This window comes from Nansenia antarctica (assembly GCF_963989245.1).
Source record: "Nansenia antarctica genome assembly, chromosome: 2".
NCBI classification, from domain to species: domain Eukaryota; kingdom Metazoa; phylum Chordata; class Actinopteri; order Argentiniformes; family Microstomatidae; genus Nansenia; species Nansenia antarctica.
Window position 1 is genome coordinate 50149851 of NC_137675.1, and position 17813 is coordinate 50167663.

Below are 17813 nucleotides of genomic sequence, written 5' to 3' on the forward strand. Positions count from 1 at the left end.
AGAGAGAAACAGAGAGGTCACCGAAGGAGGGACGGAAGAAGAAGGGATGAGGGGACAGAAACAAAAGGGAGGGAGGACTGGGAACGGCAGCGAGTATCGCACAAACCTGCATCGCCACACCCTCCAGACGTACAGCCTCCAACAGTGCCTATGAGCTTAGTTAGCTTAGCCTTAGTTAGCTTAGCTTTAGTTAGCTCAGCCTTACTTAGCTTAGCCTTAGTTAGCTCAGCCTTAGTTAGCTTAGCATTATTTAGCTCAGCCTCAGTTAGCTTAGCCTCAGTTAGCTTAGCCTCAGTTAGCTTAGCCTCAGTTTGCTCAGCCTTAGTTATGTCAGCCTTTGTTATCTCAGCCTTAGTTAGTGTAGCCTTAGTTAGCTCAGCCTTGGCTTTTACCTTTTCGTCCGTCGAAACATGTTGCTAGCGAAGGTGGCTAAGTGTGGCGCTAAGCAGCCGGAGCAGAGGAGAGCTGAGCGGGAGCAGTCAGGAAGCAGCGGGGTCCCTCTGGGTAAATGTCACCATCGCAACGTTGTCTCAACCTTTAGATGTGCACTCGCTGCTGTCTGTGTGTCTGAAGGAGAGGGTGGCAGAGCACCAAATGACAGTAAGGAGAGAGAGAGAGAGAGAGAGAGGGAGGGAGAGAGAGAGAGAGAGGGATGAAGGGAGGGGGAGAGGCGGTCTTTGCTTTCAGAGAGGTCTCTCAAGGGTAAGGTGCCACAGCAGGGAGTGCAGCAGGGGAGGGGTGGATTTCATAAGGTCTAGGAGTGCTCTGTGTGTACGTGTGTGTGTGTGTGTGTGTGTGTGTGTGTGTGTGTCTGAGAGAGAGAGAGAAAGAGAGAGAGGTGGGTGGGTGGGTAAATCAGACAAAGTGGAAAGCTTTTTACTGGAGGCAGTACTGTATATATGAATAAGAGAGAAGAGAAGAGAGGAGGGAGAGAAGAGACGGGTGGTGAATTCATCACATTAGAGAGGAAAAACAGGATTATTATCTCCTTCATTCAGAGGGTCCAGAGCCAGGCAATATAAACAGATGCATAGAGGAGGGTTTGAGGTGGAGTGTGTACTGTTCAGTGTGTGTGTGTGTGTGTGTGTGGTGTGTGTGGAGTGTGTGTGTGTTTGTGTGTGTGTGTGTTTGTGTGTGTGTGTGTGTGTATATGTGTGTGTGTCCAACAAAACCCCAATGTGTGTGTTTACGTCGCCAACGTGTGCTGAAATAAAACGGATAAACAAAACCCAGACGGCACACACACACACCACACACACACACACATACACACACACACCACACACACACACCACACACACCACACACACACACACACACACACACACACCACACACACACACACACACACACACACACACACATACATACACACACACACACACACACACACACACACACACCACACTCCCCTCCAGATGGATGGACCACGGCTAGTAGATTAAATGTGCGGCTAACTCCAGTCAGCTCATCTATAATGGATGGAGGATGGCGGTCCGCAGGGAGGGGGGGGGGGGGGACAGGACGGGATGGGAGGCTGGGAAGGGACGTGCGGGGGGGGACGGGGGACGGGGGGGGTGGGGGGTGAGAAACTATACGGAGACAGAACCAATCCAGATGGGATCGCTCTCTGGAGGAAGATAGACACTCTGGGTGGTAAAACATGGAGGGGGGGGGGGGGGGAGGGGGAGGGGGGGACGTAATTAAAGCCCGAAGACGACGGAAGACCGCGGACGAGGTCCCGCTGTGGACACAGAGATTAGCGACGCCCGCGGGTTCATTTCCTGTTGGATTTCCCCCGTGACGATAAGGGTTGTGGTGTGTGTGTGTGTGGGGGGTGGGGGGGTGGGGGGGTTAAGGAGGACAGAGGGAGTTGCACAGAGAGGCTGTAAGTCTGACTGTGTGGGTGGTGTATGCTGTGATTTTAGACACACACACACACACGAACACACACACGAACATACAAATGGCGAAGCACACACACGCACATGCACACGCACGCACACACACACACACACACACACACACACACACGCACACACACACGCACTCACACGCACACATACACACTACACACACGCACGCACACACACATCATGACAGCTTCAACATCTAGGTTATTTAACATGTTATGAGACTTAATTAAGGCCATCCATCATGTTGGCTCTGTGGCCCTGGTGACACGGTCCCTATCACGCACCACACCACACACACACACACACACACACACACACACACACACACACACACACACCTTGGTCCACCTCACACTCATTACTCAGGGAGGAAGGGTGGAGGATGAACGAGAGAGAGAAAAGAGAGAGAGAGAGAATGAAAGAGACAGAGAGTGAGAAACAATGGAAAGGTTGGAAGAAAGAGAGAGCGGGAGAGAGACAGAAAAAGGAAAGAGAAAGAAAGTAAGAGAGGGAGAGAGAGAGAGAGAGAGAGAGAGAGAGAGAGAGAGAGAGAGAGAGAGAGAGAGAGAGAGAGAGAGAGACAGACAGAGCTGGCTCGCTGAGAGGCATCGTGGGAGGAGGAAGCGTCTTCAGCACCAAGGACAGCGACACACCTACAATCCCCCCCACATACGCACACACACCTGGAGGGGGGGGGGATTGTAGGTGTGTCACAGCTGCTATCAGGGACACACCTGGCCTGAGATGGGGAGAGAGGGGAGACAGAGAGGGGAGAGAGGGGAGACAGAGAGGGGGAGAGAGGGGAGACAGAGAGAGGAGAGAGGGGAGACAGAGAGGGGGAGAGAGGGGAGACAGAGATGGGGAGAGAGGGGAGACAGAGAGGGGAGACAGAGAGGGGGAGAGGGTAGACAGAGAGGGGGAGAGAGGGGAGACAGAGAGAGGAGAGAGGGGAGACAGAGAGGGGGAGAGAGGGGAGACAGAGAGAGGAGAGAGGGGAGACAGAGAGGGGGAGAGAGGGGAGACAGAGAGGGGGAGAGAGGGGAGACAGAGAGGGGGAGAGAGGGGAGACAGAGAGGGGAGAGAGGGGAGACAGAGAGGGGGAGAGAGGGGAGACAGAGAGGGGGAGAGGGGGGAGACAGAGAGGGGAGAGAGGGTAGACAGAGATGGGGAGAGAGGGGAGACAGAGAGGGGAGACAGAGAGGGGGAGAGGGTAGACAGAGAGGGGGAGAGAGGGGAGACAGAGAGAGGAGAGAGGGGAGACAGAGAGGGGGAGAGAGGGGAGACAGAGAGGGGGAGAGAGGGGAGACAGAGAGGGGGAGAGAGGGGAGACAGAGAGGGGAGAGAGGGGAGACAGAGAGGGGGAGAGAGGGGAGACAGAGAGGGGGAGAGGGGGGAGACAGAGAGGGGGAGAGGGGAGACAGAGAGGGGGAGAGGGGGGAGACAGAGAGGGGGAGAGAAGGGAGACAGAGAGGGGAGAGAGGGTAGACAGAGAGGGGGAGAGAGGGGAGACAGAGAGGGGGAGAGAGGGTAGACAGAGAGAGGAGAGAGGGTAGACAGAGAGGGGGAGAGAGGGGAGACAGAGAGGGGGAGAGGGTAGACAGAGAGGGGGAGAGAGGGGAGACAGAGAGGGGGAGAGAGGGGAGACAGAGAGGGGGAGAGGGGGGAGACAGAGAGGGGGAGAGGGGAGACAGAGAGGGGGAGAGGGGGGAGACAGAGAGGGGGAGAGAAGGGAGACAGAGAGGGGAGAGAGGGTAGACAGAGAGGGGAGAGAGGGGAGACAGAGAGGGGGAGAGAGGGGAGACAGAGAGGGGAGAGAGGGGAGACAGAGATGGGGAGAGAGGGGAGACAGAGAGGGGAGAGAGGGGAGACAGAGAGGGGAGAGAGGGTAAACAGAGAGGGGAGAGAGGGTAAACAGAGAGGGGAGAGAGGGGAGACAGAGAGGGGGAGAGAGGGGAGACAGAGAGGGGGAGAGAGGGGAGACAGAGAGGGGGAGAGAGGGTAAACAGAGAGGGGAGAGAGGGGAGACAGAGAGGGGGAGAGAGGGGAGACAGAGAGGGGAGACAGAGAGGGGAGAGAGGGGAGACAGAGAGAGGGAGAGAGGGGAGACAGAGAGGGGAGAGAGGGTAGACAGAGAGGGGAGACAGAGAGGGGGAGAGAGGGGAGACAGAGAGGGGGAGAGAGGGGAGACAGAGAGGGGAGACAGAGAGGGGGAGAGAGGGGAGACAGAGAGGGGAGAGAGGGGAGACAGAGAGGGGAGAGAGGGGAGACAGAGAGGGGAGAGAGGGGAGACAGAGAGGGGAGAGAGGGGAGACAGAGAGGGGGAGAGAGGGGAGACAGAGAGGGGAGAGAGGGTAGACAGAGAGGGGGAGAGAGGGGAGACAGAGAGGGGAGAGAGGGGAGACAGAGAGGGGAGAGAGGGGAGACAGAGAGGGGAGAGAGGGTAGAGGGAGAGAGGGGAGACAGAGAGGGGAGACAGAGAGGGGGAGAGAGGGGAGACAGAGAGGGGGAGAGAGGGTAGACAGAGATGGGGAGAGAGGGTAGACAGAGAGGGGGAGAGAGGGGAGACAGAGAGGGGAGAGAGGGTAGACAGAGAGGGGAGAGAGGGGAGACAGAGAGGGGAGAGAGGGGAGACAGAGAGGGGAGAGAGGGGAGACAGAGATGGGGAGGGAGGGTAGACAGAGAGGGGAGAGAGGGGAGACAGAGAGGGGAGAGAGGGGAGACAGAGATGGGGAGGGAGGGTAGACAGAGATGGGGAGAGAGGGGAGACAGAGAGGGGGAGAGAGGGGAGACAGAGAGGGGGAGAGAGGGGAGACAGAGAGGGGAGAGAGGGGAGACAGAGAGGGGAGACAGAGAGGGGGAGAGAGGGGAGACAGAGAGGGGGAGAGAGGGTAGACAGAGGGGGGAGAGAGGGGAGACAGAGAGGGGAGACAGAGAGGGGGAGAGAGGGTAGACAGAGAGGGGGAGAGAGGGGAGACAGAGAGGGGAGAGAGGGTAGACAGAGATGGGGAGGGAGGGTAGACAGAGATGGGGAGGGAGGGTAGACAGAGATGGGGAGAGAGGGGAGACAGAGATGGGGAGGGAGGGTAGACAGAGAGGGGGAGAGAGGGGAGACAGAGATGGGGAGAGAGGGTAGACAGAGAGGGGGAGAGAGGGGAGACAGAGAGAGGGGAGAGAGGGGAGACAGAGAGGGGAGAGAGGGGAGACAGAGAGGGGAGACAGAGAGGGGGAGAGAGGGGAGACAGAGAGGGGGAGAGAGGGGAGACAGAGAGGGGAGAGAGGGGAGACAGAGAGGGGAGAGAGGGGAGACAGAGAGAGGGGAGAGAGGGGAGACAGAGAGGGGAGAGAGGGGAGACAGAGAGGGGAGACAGAGAGGGGGAGAGAGGGGAGACAGAGAGGGGGAGAGAGGGGAGACAGAGAGGGGAGAGAGGGGAGACAGAGAGGGGAGACAGAGAGGGGGAGAGAGGGGAGACAGAGAGGGGGAGAGAGGGGAGACAGAGAGGGGAGAGAGGGGAGACAGAGAGGGGAGAGAGGGGAGACAGAGAGGGGAGACAGAGAGGGGGAGAGAGGGTAGACAGAGAGGGGGAGAGAGGGGAGACAGAGAGGGGAGAGAGGGGAGACAGAGAGGGGAGAGAGGGGAGACAGAGAGAGGGGAGAGAGGGGAGACAGAGAGGGGAGAGAGGGGAGACAGAGAGGGGGAGAGAGGGGAGACAGAGAGGGGGAGAGAGGGGAGACAGAGAGGGGAGAGAGGGGAGACAGAGAGGGGAGACAGAGAGGGGGAGAGAGGGGAGACAGAGAGGGGGAGAGAGGGGAGACAGAGAGGGGAGAGAGGGGAGACAGAGAGGGGAGAGAGGGGAGACAGAGAGGGGAGACAGAGATGGGGAGAGAGGGTAGACAGAGAGGGGGAGAGAGGGGAGACAGAGAGGGGAGAGAGGGTAGACAGAGAGGGGGAGGGAGGGGAGACAGAGAGGGGAGAGAGGGGAGACAGAGAGGGGAGAGAGGGGAGACAGAGAGGGGGAGAGAGGGGAGACAGAGAGGGGAGAGAGGGGAGACAGAGAGGGGAGACAGAGAGGGGGAGAGAGGGGAGACAGAGAGGGGGAGAGAGGGGGAGAGAGGGGAGACAGAGAGGGGGAGAGAGGGGAGACAGAGAGGGGAGAGAGGGGAGACAGAGAGGGGAGACAGAGAGGGGGAGAGAGGGGAGACAGAGAGGGGGAGAGAGGGTAGACAGAGAGGGGGAGAGAGGGGAGACAGAGAGGGGGAGAGAGGGGAGACAGAGAGGGGAGAGAGGGGAGACAGAGAGGGGAGAGAGGGGAGACAGAGAGGGGGAGAGAGGGGAGACAGAGAGGGGGAGAGAGGGTAGACAGAGAGGGGGAGAGAGGGGAGACAGAGAGGGGAGAGAGGGGAGACAGAGAGGGGAGAGAGGGGAGACAGAGAGGGGAGACAGAGAGGGGGAGAGAGGGTAGACAGAGAGGGGGAGAGAGGGGAGACAGAGAGGGGGAGAGAGGGGAGACAGAGAGAGGAGAGAGGGGAGACAGAGAGGGGGAGAGAGGGTAGACAGAGAGGGGAGAGAGGGGAGACAGAGATGGGGAGAGAGGGGAGACAGAGAGGGGGAGAGAGGGGAGACAGAGAGGGGAGAGAGGGGAGACAGAGGGGGGAGAGAGGGGAGACAGAGAGGGGGAGAGAGGGGAGACAGAGAGGGGGAGAGAGGGGAGACAGAAAGAGGAGAGAGGGGAGACAGAGAGGGGAGAGAGGGGAGACAGAGAGGGGGAGAGGGTAGACAGAAAGAGGAGAGAGGGGAGACAGAGAGGGGGAGAGAGGGTGGACAGAGAGGGGGAGAGAGGGTAGACAGAGAGGGGAGAGAGGGGAGACAGAGAGGGGGAGAGAGGGGAGACAGAGAGGGGAGAGAGGGGAGACAGAGAGGGGGAGAGAGGGGAGACAGAGAGGGGGAGAGAGGGTAGACAGAGGGGGGAGAGAGGGGAGACAGAGAGGGGAGAGAGGGTAGACAGAGAGGGGAGAGAGGGGAGACAGAGATGGGGAGAGAGGGTAGACAGAGAGGGGGAGAGAGGGGAGACAGAGAGGGGAGAGAGGGGAGACAGAGGGGGGAGAGAGGGGAGACAGAGAGGGGGAGAGAGGGGAGACAGAGAGGGGAGAGAGGGTAGACAGAGAGGGGAGAGAGGGGAGACAGAGAGGGGAGAGAGGGTAGACAGAGATGGGGAGGGAGGGTAGACAGAGATGGGGAGGGAGGGTAGACAGAGATGGGGAGGGAGGGTAGACAGAGATGGGGAGGGAGGGTAGACAGAGATGGGGAGGGAGGGTAGACAGAGATGGGGAGGGAGGGTAGACAGAGGGGTCTAGGTGGAAACAGGCCCAGTTGAATTCATGTCGGATGGGCAAAGTCCTAGCTAGATGAAAAACAGGAACTAATCCTTGCAACTAAAGAGCAGTCTTGACCCCCCCCCTCTCCTCTTCCTCTGTTTACTCTAACACCACACCAGCTTCAACTACCTCCAGAGGACCTCCAGCCAATCAGAGTACCTCAGGAACCTTCTGAGGAGGGGATCAACCAGGAGGGCCCTGGTTGACAGAGGAGTCTCCGTGTCTACACACACACACAGACGCACACACACACGCGCACACACACACACACACACACACACACACACTCCCCCTTCCTCTGGCTCTCCTTTTGGCTCCGTACGCAGAGCACAGTTGGCGTGAGAGGGAGGGAGGGGGGGAGGGAGGGAGGGAGGGAGGGAGGGAGACGGGACTCACCTGCTGTTCTTGCGGGGCAGTGGCAGATCCTTCTAGAAGAAAACAGACAGGAGAGAAGAAAAAAAGAGAGGAAGAGAGATCAGGTACTGGTGGATGTTGAAGGGGTCGGGCACAGAATCACAGTCGGTCCTGTGACATCGTCACGTCTCTCGTCTACATCTCAAGTCTAAGTCCACACAGCCAAGCTGGGCCTCGGCCTCACGCTGTGGTAGGCCTGGCGTGTGTGTGTGTGTGTGTGTGTGTGCGTATGTGTGAATGTGTCTATTTGCATTTGCGTTTGTGTGCGTGCGCGCGTGTGTGTGTTTAAATGTGCATGTGTGTGTGTGTGTGTGTGTTTAAGTGTGCATGTGTGTGTGTGTGTGTGAGTGTGTCTGTTTGCATTTGTGTGCGTGCGTGTGTGTGTGTGTTTAACACTAGAACAGCCATGGGTGGGGTCATTTAACACTAGAACAGCTGTGGGTGGGGTCATTTAACACTAAAACAGCCATGGGTGGGGTCATTTAACACTAGAACAGCCATGGGTGGGGTCATTTAACACTAGAACAGCCATGGGTGGGGTCATTTAACACTAGAACAGCCATGGTTGGGGTAATTTAACGCTAGAACAGCCATGGGTGGGGTCATTTAACACTAGAACAGCCATGGGTGGGGTCATTTAACACTAGAACAGCCGTGGGTGTGGTCATTTAACACTAGAACAGCCGTGGGTGGGGTCATTTAACACTAGAACAGCCATGGATGGGGTCATTTGACCCTGTGAGTAAAATAAATGTTATATCTTTGCACTGGATCAAATTTCAGGACCCTCCTTTCATGACTTTTCCTAGATATGTGCGTTATACCACCCAGTTTTCAATATCACTTCAGGATAAGCTAGTATGAAGCTATTTAGCCATTTTTTCTGTGTAGGAGGCAGGCTAATTTACAAAAAAGGCACGGCTGTTCTAGTGTTAAGTGTGTATGTGTGTTTGTGTGTGTGTGTGCTTTCAGCACATGTCTCTGCGAAGGCTCTGAAGTGGACCACCACTCTCTCTCTCCTTTCCTCTGTTCACCCCCACCCCCTGACAGAGCAGAACCCTGTGTCGGTCCTGACAGAGCAGAACCCTGTGTCGGTCCTGCTACCTCCTGGACCCAGAGGGACCGACTAATACTGGCTTGGAACAGCAGCTAACACACACACTCCACCCTGAACGGAGCTAACACACACTCTCCACCCTGAACAGAGCTAACACACACTCTCCACCCTGAACGGAGGGGATAGAGAGGCTGCCAGACCCCCATGGTCCAACAGAGCCTGCATGAAATCCTGTTGACTCAGAGAGAGAGAGAGAGAGAGAGAGAGAGAGAGAGAGAGAGAGAGAGAGAGAGAGAGAGAGAGGGGGGGGGGTAGGGGGAGGGAGGGAGAGAGAGAGAGAAAGAGAAAGAGAAAAAGAGAAAGAGAGAGAGACAAAGAGAGAGAAAAAGAGAGAAAGAGAATGACAAAGACAAAGGCTGTGTTCGGAATGGTATACTAGCATACTGCATACTAGCATACTCAATGAGTATATACTGCATACTGCCTACTAAATTCATAATAAGTATGTGAAAACCAGCCGACCATTTACACTGTATGCATACTGCCTCCCAGAATGCATTTCGCCGCGAGCGGCGAATTTAAACCTCCATTTTAAACCTCCATTAGCTCAAATATGTAATTTTGTGTTAACAAAAGTGTTAACATGTCATTTTATGAAGTTTTAATATGTTTTCAGGCGAGAAAGTAACCACATATATTCCCAAAATGTGTCCAGTTTACCAAAATAACCCGTTTATATATCTGATCTGACAATTTTTTGCGTCTTCTGTTCGCTAGCTGCGTTCGTAAATTCGCCCTGGAAATATGATCAGCACTCATGGAATGCCTCTTGTCCAATCAAATTACCTGGTCCCTTTATGACGTTGCACCCAGTGTGCGCTCCGGCGCTCTCAGAGCGATTTTACGAACGCACCCTACGTTGCTTACCTTCACTCACTCGACAGAAATATCGTAACATAATTACAACACGTTGTAAAATGATTTGGGGGGCCAATATCTTTAGCTAGCTCAAGTAACTAGCTTACTATATTGTTGTCTTAACAGTTGGTAAAATAACATGATTAAAATAAATACTATATATGAGCAATAACATATCGTGGGCAAGCACTACAACCAACTTGTCCATCTGAAGCTACAATACTGGGATCATTCGTGATTGGGCTACAAGCAGTCAAATACTAGGTGAACATTTGTGTAAGACACAAATAAACTTGGATTTCATGCATTTCAAGTGGCATATTTGTAATCATGACGACTAGCCTGGTCTAAGAATGCATTTCACCATGTTAATTCCCAGTATAGTGAAAATACCACCGCTCATCCGTGATCAGACTTAGCTGGGGTGCTGCAGCTGAAGAGTATCAAATAGAGTGCAAGAAAGCAGCATCTGCACACTCAAATCTGTGCAAAAAACGATGTTTATTGCAAGCTTTCGGTTCCCAGGCTATCGGACAATGTAAACAAAAGCTGTATGACAAGTTTGTATGACGCAGTTTGACGAGGCTGAAAGCGCACACGGTTGCCAGATGGGATTGACAATTTACAGCCTAAACTTTCTATAACCTCAAAATCAAGTAGCCCATTCGGCGGTAACCCGCCCCATCTGGCAACCCTGGACGCAACCCTTCAACCCTCACACACAGATAGTGCGGTGGCTTAAGACCATATTTGAACATAATGGGGACGCGCCGGACAAAAGCACCAAATTTTTTCCATGTGCTCTACATCACCATAGCTTTCAATTTTTGGTGGGAGCCACTTCATCAAGATGACCGATGGCGGCCATCTTGGATTTCCAAGGTAGCCGCCATGTAAAATCTATAAGTGCAAATATCTCGGCTTCCAAGCCACTTAGAAGGTCAATCTTGGTGTCAAAATATACATTTTCTGGGTCAGGGAATGCATTAAAGCTATTGAGAATATCATTATGTGATTTTCCTTTTTTTTTTGGGACCACTGCACTGACTGAGGCTCGTATCGCATCCTCTGGCACAGCTGACTCTTTCCTCAAAGCATCCCACCTCACTAGGACAAGACATGCCCACCAAGTGAGCGCTCTGGCACTGGGGAAGCTGCAGCAGGATGCCTTCTTGGACATGGTGACTGAGGGACCACGTGATGAGAAGATCAAAGAAGCTTGGAGACAAGATATGATCACCAAGAGTCCAACATTCCAGTACTGGGATTACCATCCTCAACTTGGAAATAATGGGTCTGATATTTGTACGTGCCCACAGATAACAGGATTTCCCCCTCTATGTGGAGTCACTGAAGGCTCTCGTCCCGTGGTTCTTCGCCCTTGATCACCAGAACTATGCCAGATGGATTCCTGTCCACATCCGCGACATGGAAAGCTTGCCCACGTCCATTCACAATGAATTTGAAGAACATGGTCACTGGGTTATTCCCAAGACCACAAACAGATTCTCAAGCATACCGATAGACCAGGCTCATGAGCAGAATAATGATCTGGTGAAGGGTTCTGGGGGTGCAGTGGGACTCACCGAGAATCCCTCAGCATTCAAGAAGTGGATGATCGCAGGGCCTGAACAAGCACGACTCCTAAAAGAGTTTGAGCAGGAGTATATTTCAGAAGAAGGCAATAAACAACAACACCATGAAGAAGGAATGTCTACACAGAAGACATTCAAAGAACAAGCACTAGCTCTGGTGCACACCATCAGTGGGATGAGCAGTGGGATGATACCCCCGAGCTTCTAATGCTGGACACACAAAATGTAACTGACGAGTCTGTGGTTAACACAGTCCGCAATGTGGAATCAGTGGGCAGAGATCAGTACAACAAGTACCATGAGAGAGTGATCAGGAACCGCACACACTACATTCACGAGCCCATCAAAAAGAACTCACTGCCTCTCTTCAGATGCCCAACACCCAAGACCAAGACCAAGCAGGCAGGGCAGATCTCAATGTTGAAGGATGATGTTGCACTCTTCTCCCAATTATATATAGCCATGCAACACAGAGCTGCCAGGGAATTGGCCAGATTTCCTGCGTGACCCTATGAACAAGCAGGAACTCTTCACCTTCCTCTCCAGGAAGATTGCATCCATTGCCTGGCCAGATGGTAAGCAGGTCTTCATTACATCTGGCACCAGAGTGGTCGGCACAGACACCAGCCACTTCATACTGCCATGTAACCATGAAGAGGCTGACACCAGGATACTGATTCATCTGCTTGATGCCCTGGAGCATCGCTCTTCTACCTGCTTGGTACGCACTGTGGATACAGATGTTGTCGTTATCCTCATCGGCAAGTTCCATGCCCTGCTCACCAAGTATCCAGCTGCAGACATCTGGGTCGCTTTTGGCACTGGCAAGAACTACAGATATCTTCATATCAATAACATCTGCCATACTCTGGGCAAAGGTAAGTCCACAGCACTTCCAGTCTTCCACTGTTTCACAGGCTGTGACACAACCTCAGTATTCTGTGGGAAGGGGAAGAAGTCAGCATGGGAGGCTTGGAAGTCCTACCCCGAGGTCACCCAGGCCTTCAACTACATGGCAGCGAATCCGCACACTCCCGTGACCATAGATGCCCAGCAATTTCAACTTCTGGAGCGCTACACAATCGTCCTTTATGACAAGACGAGTGATGTGGAATCTATTAATGAAGCACGGAGAGAGTTGTTCTGCCAGAAGAACAGAACGATGGAACACATTCCACCAACACAAGATTCCCTTCTGCAGCACTTGAAGCGAGTTGCCTACCAGTCTGGGATCTGGGCAACATCTGAACTGGCTCAACAGCCGACACCCAGTCCAGAAGGATGTGGATGGACATTGGATAGAGACAGCCAATGGCTTCGAAAGCCTGCACTGAACTGGTCAAATGTGGCTGTAAAAGCGCAAGTGGCTGTGGTGCAAAGTGCTCATGCAAGAAAGCACACTGGAAATGCACAGAGCTTTGCAGTTGTAAATGTGACCGATAATTTGATGATATAAAATGCTTTGTTATGTTAAAAAGTGAAGCACATAAAGTTCAATTCAATTAATGCATGTTGTCCATTTTTCAATATACATGCCATTGCAAACATACATATTAATATATGTCCAGCTGCTTAGGAACCGAGTTGAAAATGATGGATACATTGCCAGAATGAACATATTTATTTGATCTCGGCACAAATAATCATCTAGTGATATTCTCAATAGCTTTAATGCATTCCTTGACCCAGAAAATGTATATTTTGACACCAAGATTGACCTTCTATGTGGCTTGGAAGCCGAGATATTTGCACTTATAGATTTTACATGGCGGCCACCTTGGAAATCCGCCATCGGCCATCTTGATGAAGTGGCTCCCACCAAAAATTGAAAGCTATGGTGATGTAGAGCACATGGAAAAAATTTGGTGCTTTTGTCCGGCGCGTCCCCATAATTTTGCTAAGCTGCCGCACTAAGAGTCTCACACACTCACACTCACACACACACACACACACACTTACACACACAGTCACAAGCACACACACACACACACATACACACACACTCACAGTCTCTCTCGCACACACACACACACACACACACACACACACACACACACACACACATAGACACTCACACATACTACCCATTCTCCAGATAAAACCTTCAATGAGAACACAAGTACACAGACACACATTTCAATACCAAAACACCGACACAACTCTCTCTCTCTCTCTGACGAGATAAGAGGATGAAAGAGAAAGAGAGAGAGGCAGACAAATAGGAACGAGAGATTCCACGGAACAGAGAGGAGGTGAGAGAGAGAGCCTCAGAAAGTCAGAAAGCTCTCAGGCTCCATTTTGGTGCCTAGCGCCGAGCCGAGCCCGCTGCACCCCAGGTGTGTGCTGTTAGCAGCGCTAATGAATCCATTAGCCACTCCACTCCGCTCCTGTCAACGAGAAGGTGACTCAGTCAAGATGCAATTAGCATTGCCTGCTTAGGGGTCTCCAATCAATACAATTATTAAGTTAACCTTGAGCTAATGTTTGGCTAATGTGAGCCGTGTGTGTGTGTGTGTGTGTGTGTGTGTGTGTGTGTGTGTGTGTGTGTGTGGTTGGGTGTGTGAGGGGGGGTTTGTGTGTGTGTGTGTGTGTGTGTGTGTGTGTGTGTGTGTGCGCGTCACTGTGTGTGTGAGGGGTGGTTGTGTGTGTGTGTGTGTGTGTGTGTGTAGACTATTCCACTTCAAAACATTCTCCCTCTTATAACAACGACAGAAGCCAACTGCAGCGTAGGTGCGTGTAGTAGAAGTGCTTTTTCTTCTTTGTATTACAAGGACAAACCTCCCACACAGCAGAACACCTTCAAACTGTATTTTCTAAGGTTATGTTTCCCCATGGGCGTACGTATGCTATTTAAAAGACACAAACCCGTGACAGAAAGCACTAGAAAGGAACTCAACCTCACCAGGAGACATACAGAGGGTGACTATAGGACTCTTTAAGACTCTAGATTCGAACACTAGCCCCACTCCCACTGCCACTGCCCTTCCCTCCGAACCCTACTAGCACACCGCAGGCTATCAATAGTTGTCCAACCCGAGCCCTTCCCCAGGGTTTTATGCTTTAACAGACACAAATCCCTCTTTACAAGGACGACCTAATATTCACCCTATTGATCCCTCCTCCTCGCCCGTCCTCCATTGATCAGGCTAATTGACCCGGAGCTGCCAGAGCTCTGGAGAAGATGACTTACACGCTGTGGAGACCCAACAGAGGATGTGATGATAGGGGGGGGAAGGGGCGGGGGGAGAACATGTAGTCCTGACCTTCTACCAGATACCTTAGTAAACTACTCTATATACTCATATGGTAGAATATCATAGTAGTAGAGTAGTATATATAGTAGTATAATAGTAATATATAGTAATATCATAGAGTGAAGTAGTAGGCCCTATATATAGTAGTATAATAGTAATATATAGTAATATCATAGAGTATAGTATAATTCTAATATAATATACTCCTCTAGCCTGCACAGGGTCATTTCTTTGCACTGACAACGCAGAATCAACACAGAATTGCGAAAGGTGATTTCATTCAAGCTTTAGACTCTTTGAAAACGACTCTGTCTGTGACGACTGGTTATTCCAGTACAGCACAAAGAGCAGGAAGAGATTGAGAACAAGGTGAAACCACGGTAACCAAGGTAAGTGGGATGCAATTCAAAAGGAACAGGCCAGCACGGAGCACGGTGCATTGAACCAAAGGACATGGGCGTCTGTCTGTCTTGTCTGGTTGGCTGTCTGATGTCATTCTGCAGGGCTCTTTCATGTTCGGACACGTCTAGACGATAAAGTCAACGACTGGGTTTGTGTGGAAGAGTCGTCTGTCCGTGTCCGTTGTCGGGAAGAGGGAGAAGCAACAGACGTTTGTTTTGTTTTTTTAACAGCCCGACAGGAGCCAGTAGAAGGTCAGATCAGCCTATAGCCACAGAAAATCTGTTCGAATCTGTCTTAAAAAATATGAAGAGATGAGAGCGGCTAGGGCCGCTGCGACTCAGGAGGTAGAGCCGGCGTTTAATGATCGCAAGGTCGGCGGTTCGAGCCCCGGCTCCTCCTGTCCATGTGTCGAGGTGTCCTCGGGCAAGATACTGAAAACCCAAATCGCTCCCAATGAGCGGGAACCGGCGCCTTGCAGGGTAGCATGCCGCCATCGGTGTGTGAATGTGTGCGTGAATGGGTGGATGAGAGGCCGTTGTAAAGCTCTTTGGAATAAGGGGCTATATAAGTGCGAGAGTCCATTCAGTACCGGTGGCTCAATCCGCTGAGATGGAATTCCATCTGAAGAAAGGACTGCCGTGGACTCTCTGTCTGCTTTGGTGCGTGTCATCGACAGCCATTCATCATTCGCCAGACATTCCCAAAAGACCTTCCGACCTCATTAAGGGGTAAGAATAGGGAGAGGTCAGTCCCCAAATTGCTCTGGTCTATAACGTTCATCGCTGACGCCCTATTTCGACCTTTTTTCACGTCGTCGAAGCGTTTGAGAGAAACTCATTTCCCTTCTGAACCTGGACTTCCTCCGCCGTGAAACTGGTGTTCATTGTGCTGGGAGTGATGTGAGGACAATACTATTATTAAGTTGACTTTGAGCTAACGTTTATGTGTGGTGTGTGTGTGTGTATTACGTGTGTATTGTGTGTGGATTGTGTGTATGGTGTGTTGATGAAGGCGAATATTGTGAAAATGTGAAATGTACTGTATGTAATATATATAGTATATAGTATATCTATCTATATATATATATCACTCTTTCTCTGTCGTTCTCTCTCTCTCTCTCCATATTGCATGTGCTAGATTTATATGGGAACATTATGTACTAGGACAAACGTGCGCTTGCGTGTGTGTGTGTGTGTGTGTGTGTGTGTGTGACTGCATAGGCGACCCCAAGCTAACCCTTGGCCAGGTGTTGCGGTTCAGAGCTGGTTTCAGTTCCTCAGACACACAGACAGTCTCACCCCAATGCTGTGCTGCCATGACAACAATGTCAGAGCCAAACTGTAACAATTGTCAACCTAAGACCCATGTTTGTAAATCATAATAATTGGTTGATCTTAAATATGATGTCTGAGTGGTTCATACAGATCGTATCATGCGCCAAAGAAATATTTGTCTTTACTCTTGCATTACTCTCTGTGTGGCCACACCTCTCTGTCTCTGACGGAGGAATATAAACAATAAAGACCAACTTTTACTTTGGAAATATTTGTCTTGGCTTTTTCCGTGTGTGTGTGTGTGTATTGTGTGTGTGAGTGTGTATGTGCGTGTGTGTGTATATGTGTCTGTCTGTCTGTGTGTGTGTGTCTGTATGAGAGTGTGTGTGTGTGTGTGTGTGTGTGTGTGTGAGTATGTCTGTATGTGTGTGTGCTCGGGTGTGTGTGTGTGTATGTCTATGTCTATATAAGTGTGTGTATGTGCATGTCTGTATGAGTGTGTGTGTGTGTGTGTGTGTATGTCTGTATGTGTGTGTGCTCGGGTGTGTGTGTGTATGTCTATGTCTATATAAGTGTGTGTATGTGCATGTCTGTATGAGTGTGTGTGTGTGTGTGCGTGTATGTCTGTATGTATGTGTGTGTATGTCTGTATGTACAGTATGTGTGTGTATGTCTGTATGTGTATGTCTGTATGTATGTGTGTGTATGTCTGTATGTGTATGTATGTGTGTGTGTGGGTGTGTGGACTTCCTCTGTGGTGCTCATTGTGCTGGGAGGAGAGACGCGTCATCCTGTTCCTCCATTGTGACTCACTTCCTCCTTCCTCTCAGTCTAACAACAGGACGTGTCATGTGACGTGTCATTAACTTCTGCTGCCGGTGACGAGTCCCAGTGACCCGTTCTGACCACCGTCTTCGTCAGCGGAATTCAAGATGTCTCGTGTTGGCACGGAGCACCAATCAGAGGGGCTGCTGACATCACCACATTTCTCGAGCTGTTCCTTTTTTTCCTCTTCGTCCCCCGGCTCCTGTGACACATCCAGAACTGCATAAATCCTCAAATCCTTCATCTCATATTACCAGTCATTAAGTTTCCCTTTTATTCTGGGTGGAAAAGGCCACAGAGCCAGACTGTGGAGATGGATGTCACTGTCCTTCTCTGATCCCTGTACCGAGGCTGGTGAGTCTGGTGAGTGGTAGTGATGAGTCTGGTGACTCTGGTGAGTCTGGTGAGGAGTGGTAGTGATGAGTCTGGTGAGGAGTGGTAGTGATGAGTATGGTGAGTGGTAGTGGTGAGTCTGGTGAGTGGTAGTGGTGAGTCTGGTGCGGAGGGCGACAGATGGAGCCTCTGTCACAGCTCGACAACCGTGACTGACGGCCACCGGCGGCAGATCAGAAAGCAGGACAGTGACGTGGGATGTTTTGACTCCCTCTTCTGACGAGGACGTTCTGAGGACGGCTGCTCTTCTGACTGGCAGGCTGCTCTTCTGACTGGCAGGCTGCTCTTCTGACTGGCAGGCTGCTCTTCTGACTGGCAGGCTGCTCTTCTGACTGGCAGGCTGCTCTTCTGACTGGGACGGTTGCTCTCTCCGCTGCTCTGGTTTGTCTCAG

At 51.9% G+C, this 17813-nt stretch overlaps 1 protein-coding gene across 1 annotated transcript in view; it reads right to left on the bottom strand.

Moving 5' to 3' along the window:
• Window positions 1–17813, bottom strand: part of mast1b (microtubule associated serine/threonine kinase 1b) — a gene marked incomplete at both ends in the record, with an annotated part of 77632 nt that overhangs the window by 53974 nt on the left and 5845 nt on the right. Inside the window, one exon of the mRNA XM_080524045.1 lies at window positions 7686–7717. Coding sequence (XP_080380171.1) covers window positions 7686–7717 — 32 coding nt within the window. The remainder of the gene's footprint in view (window positions 1–7685; window positions 7718–17813) is intronic.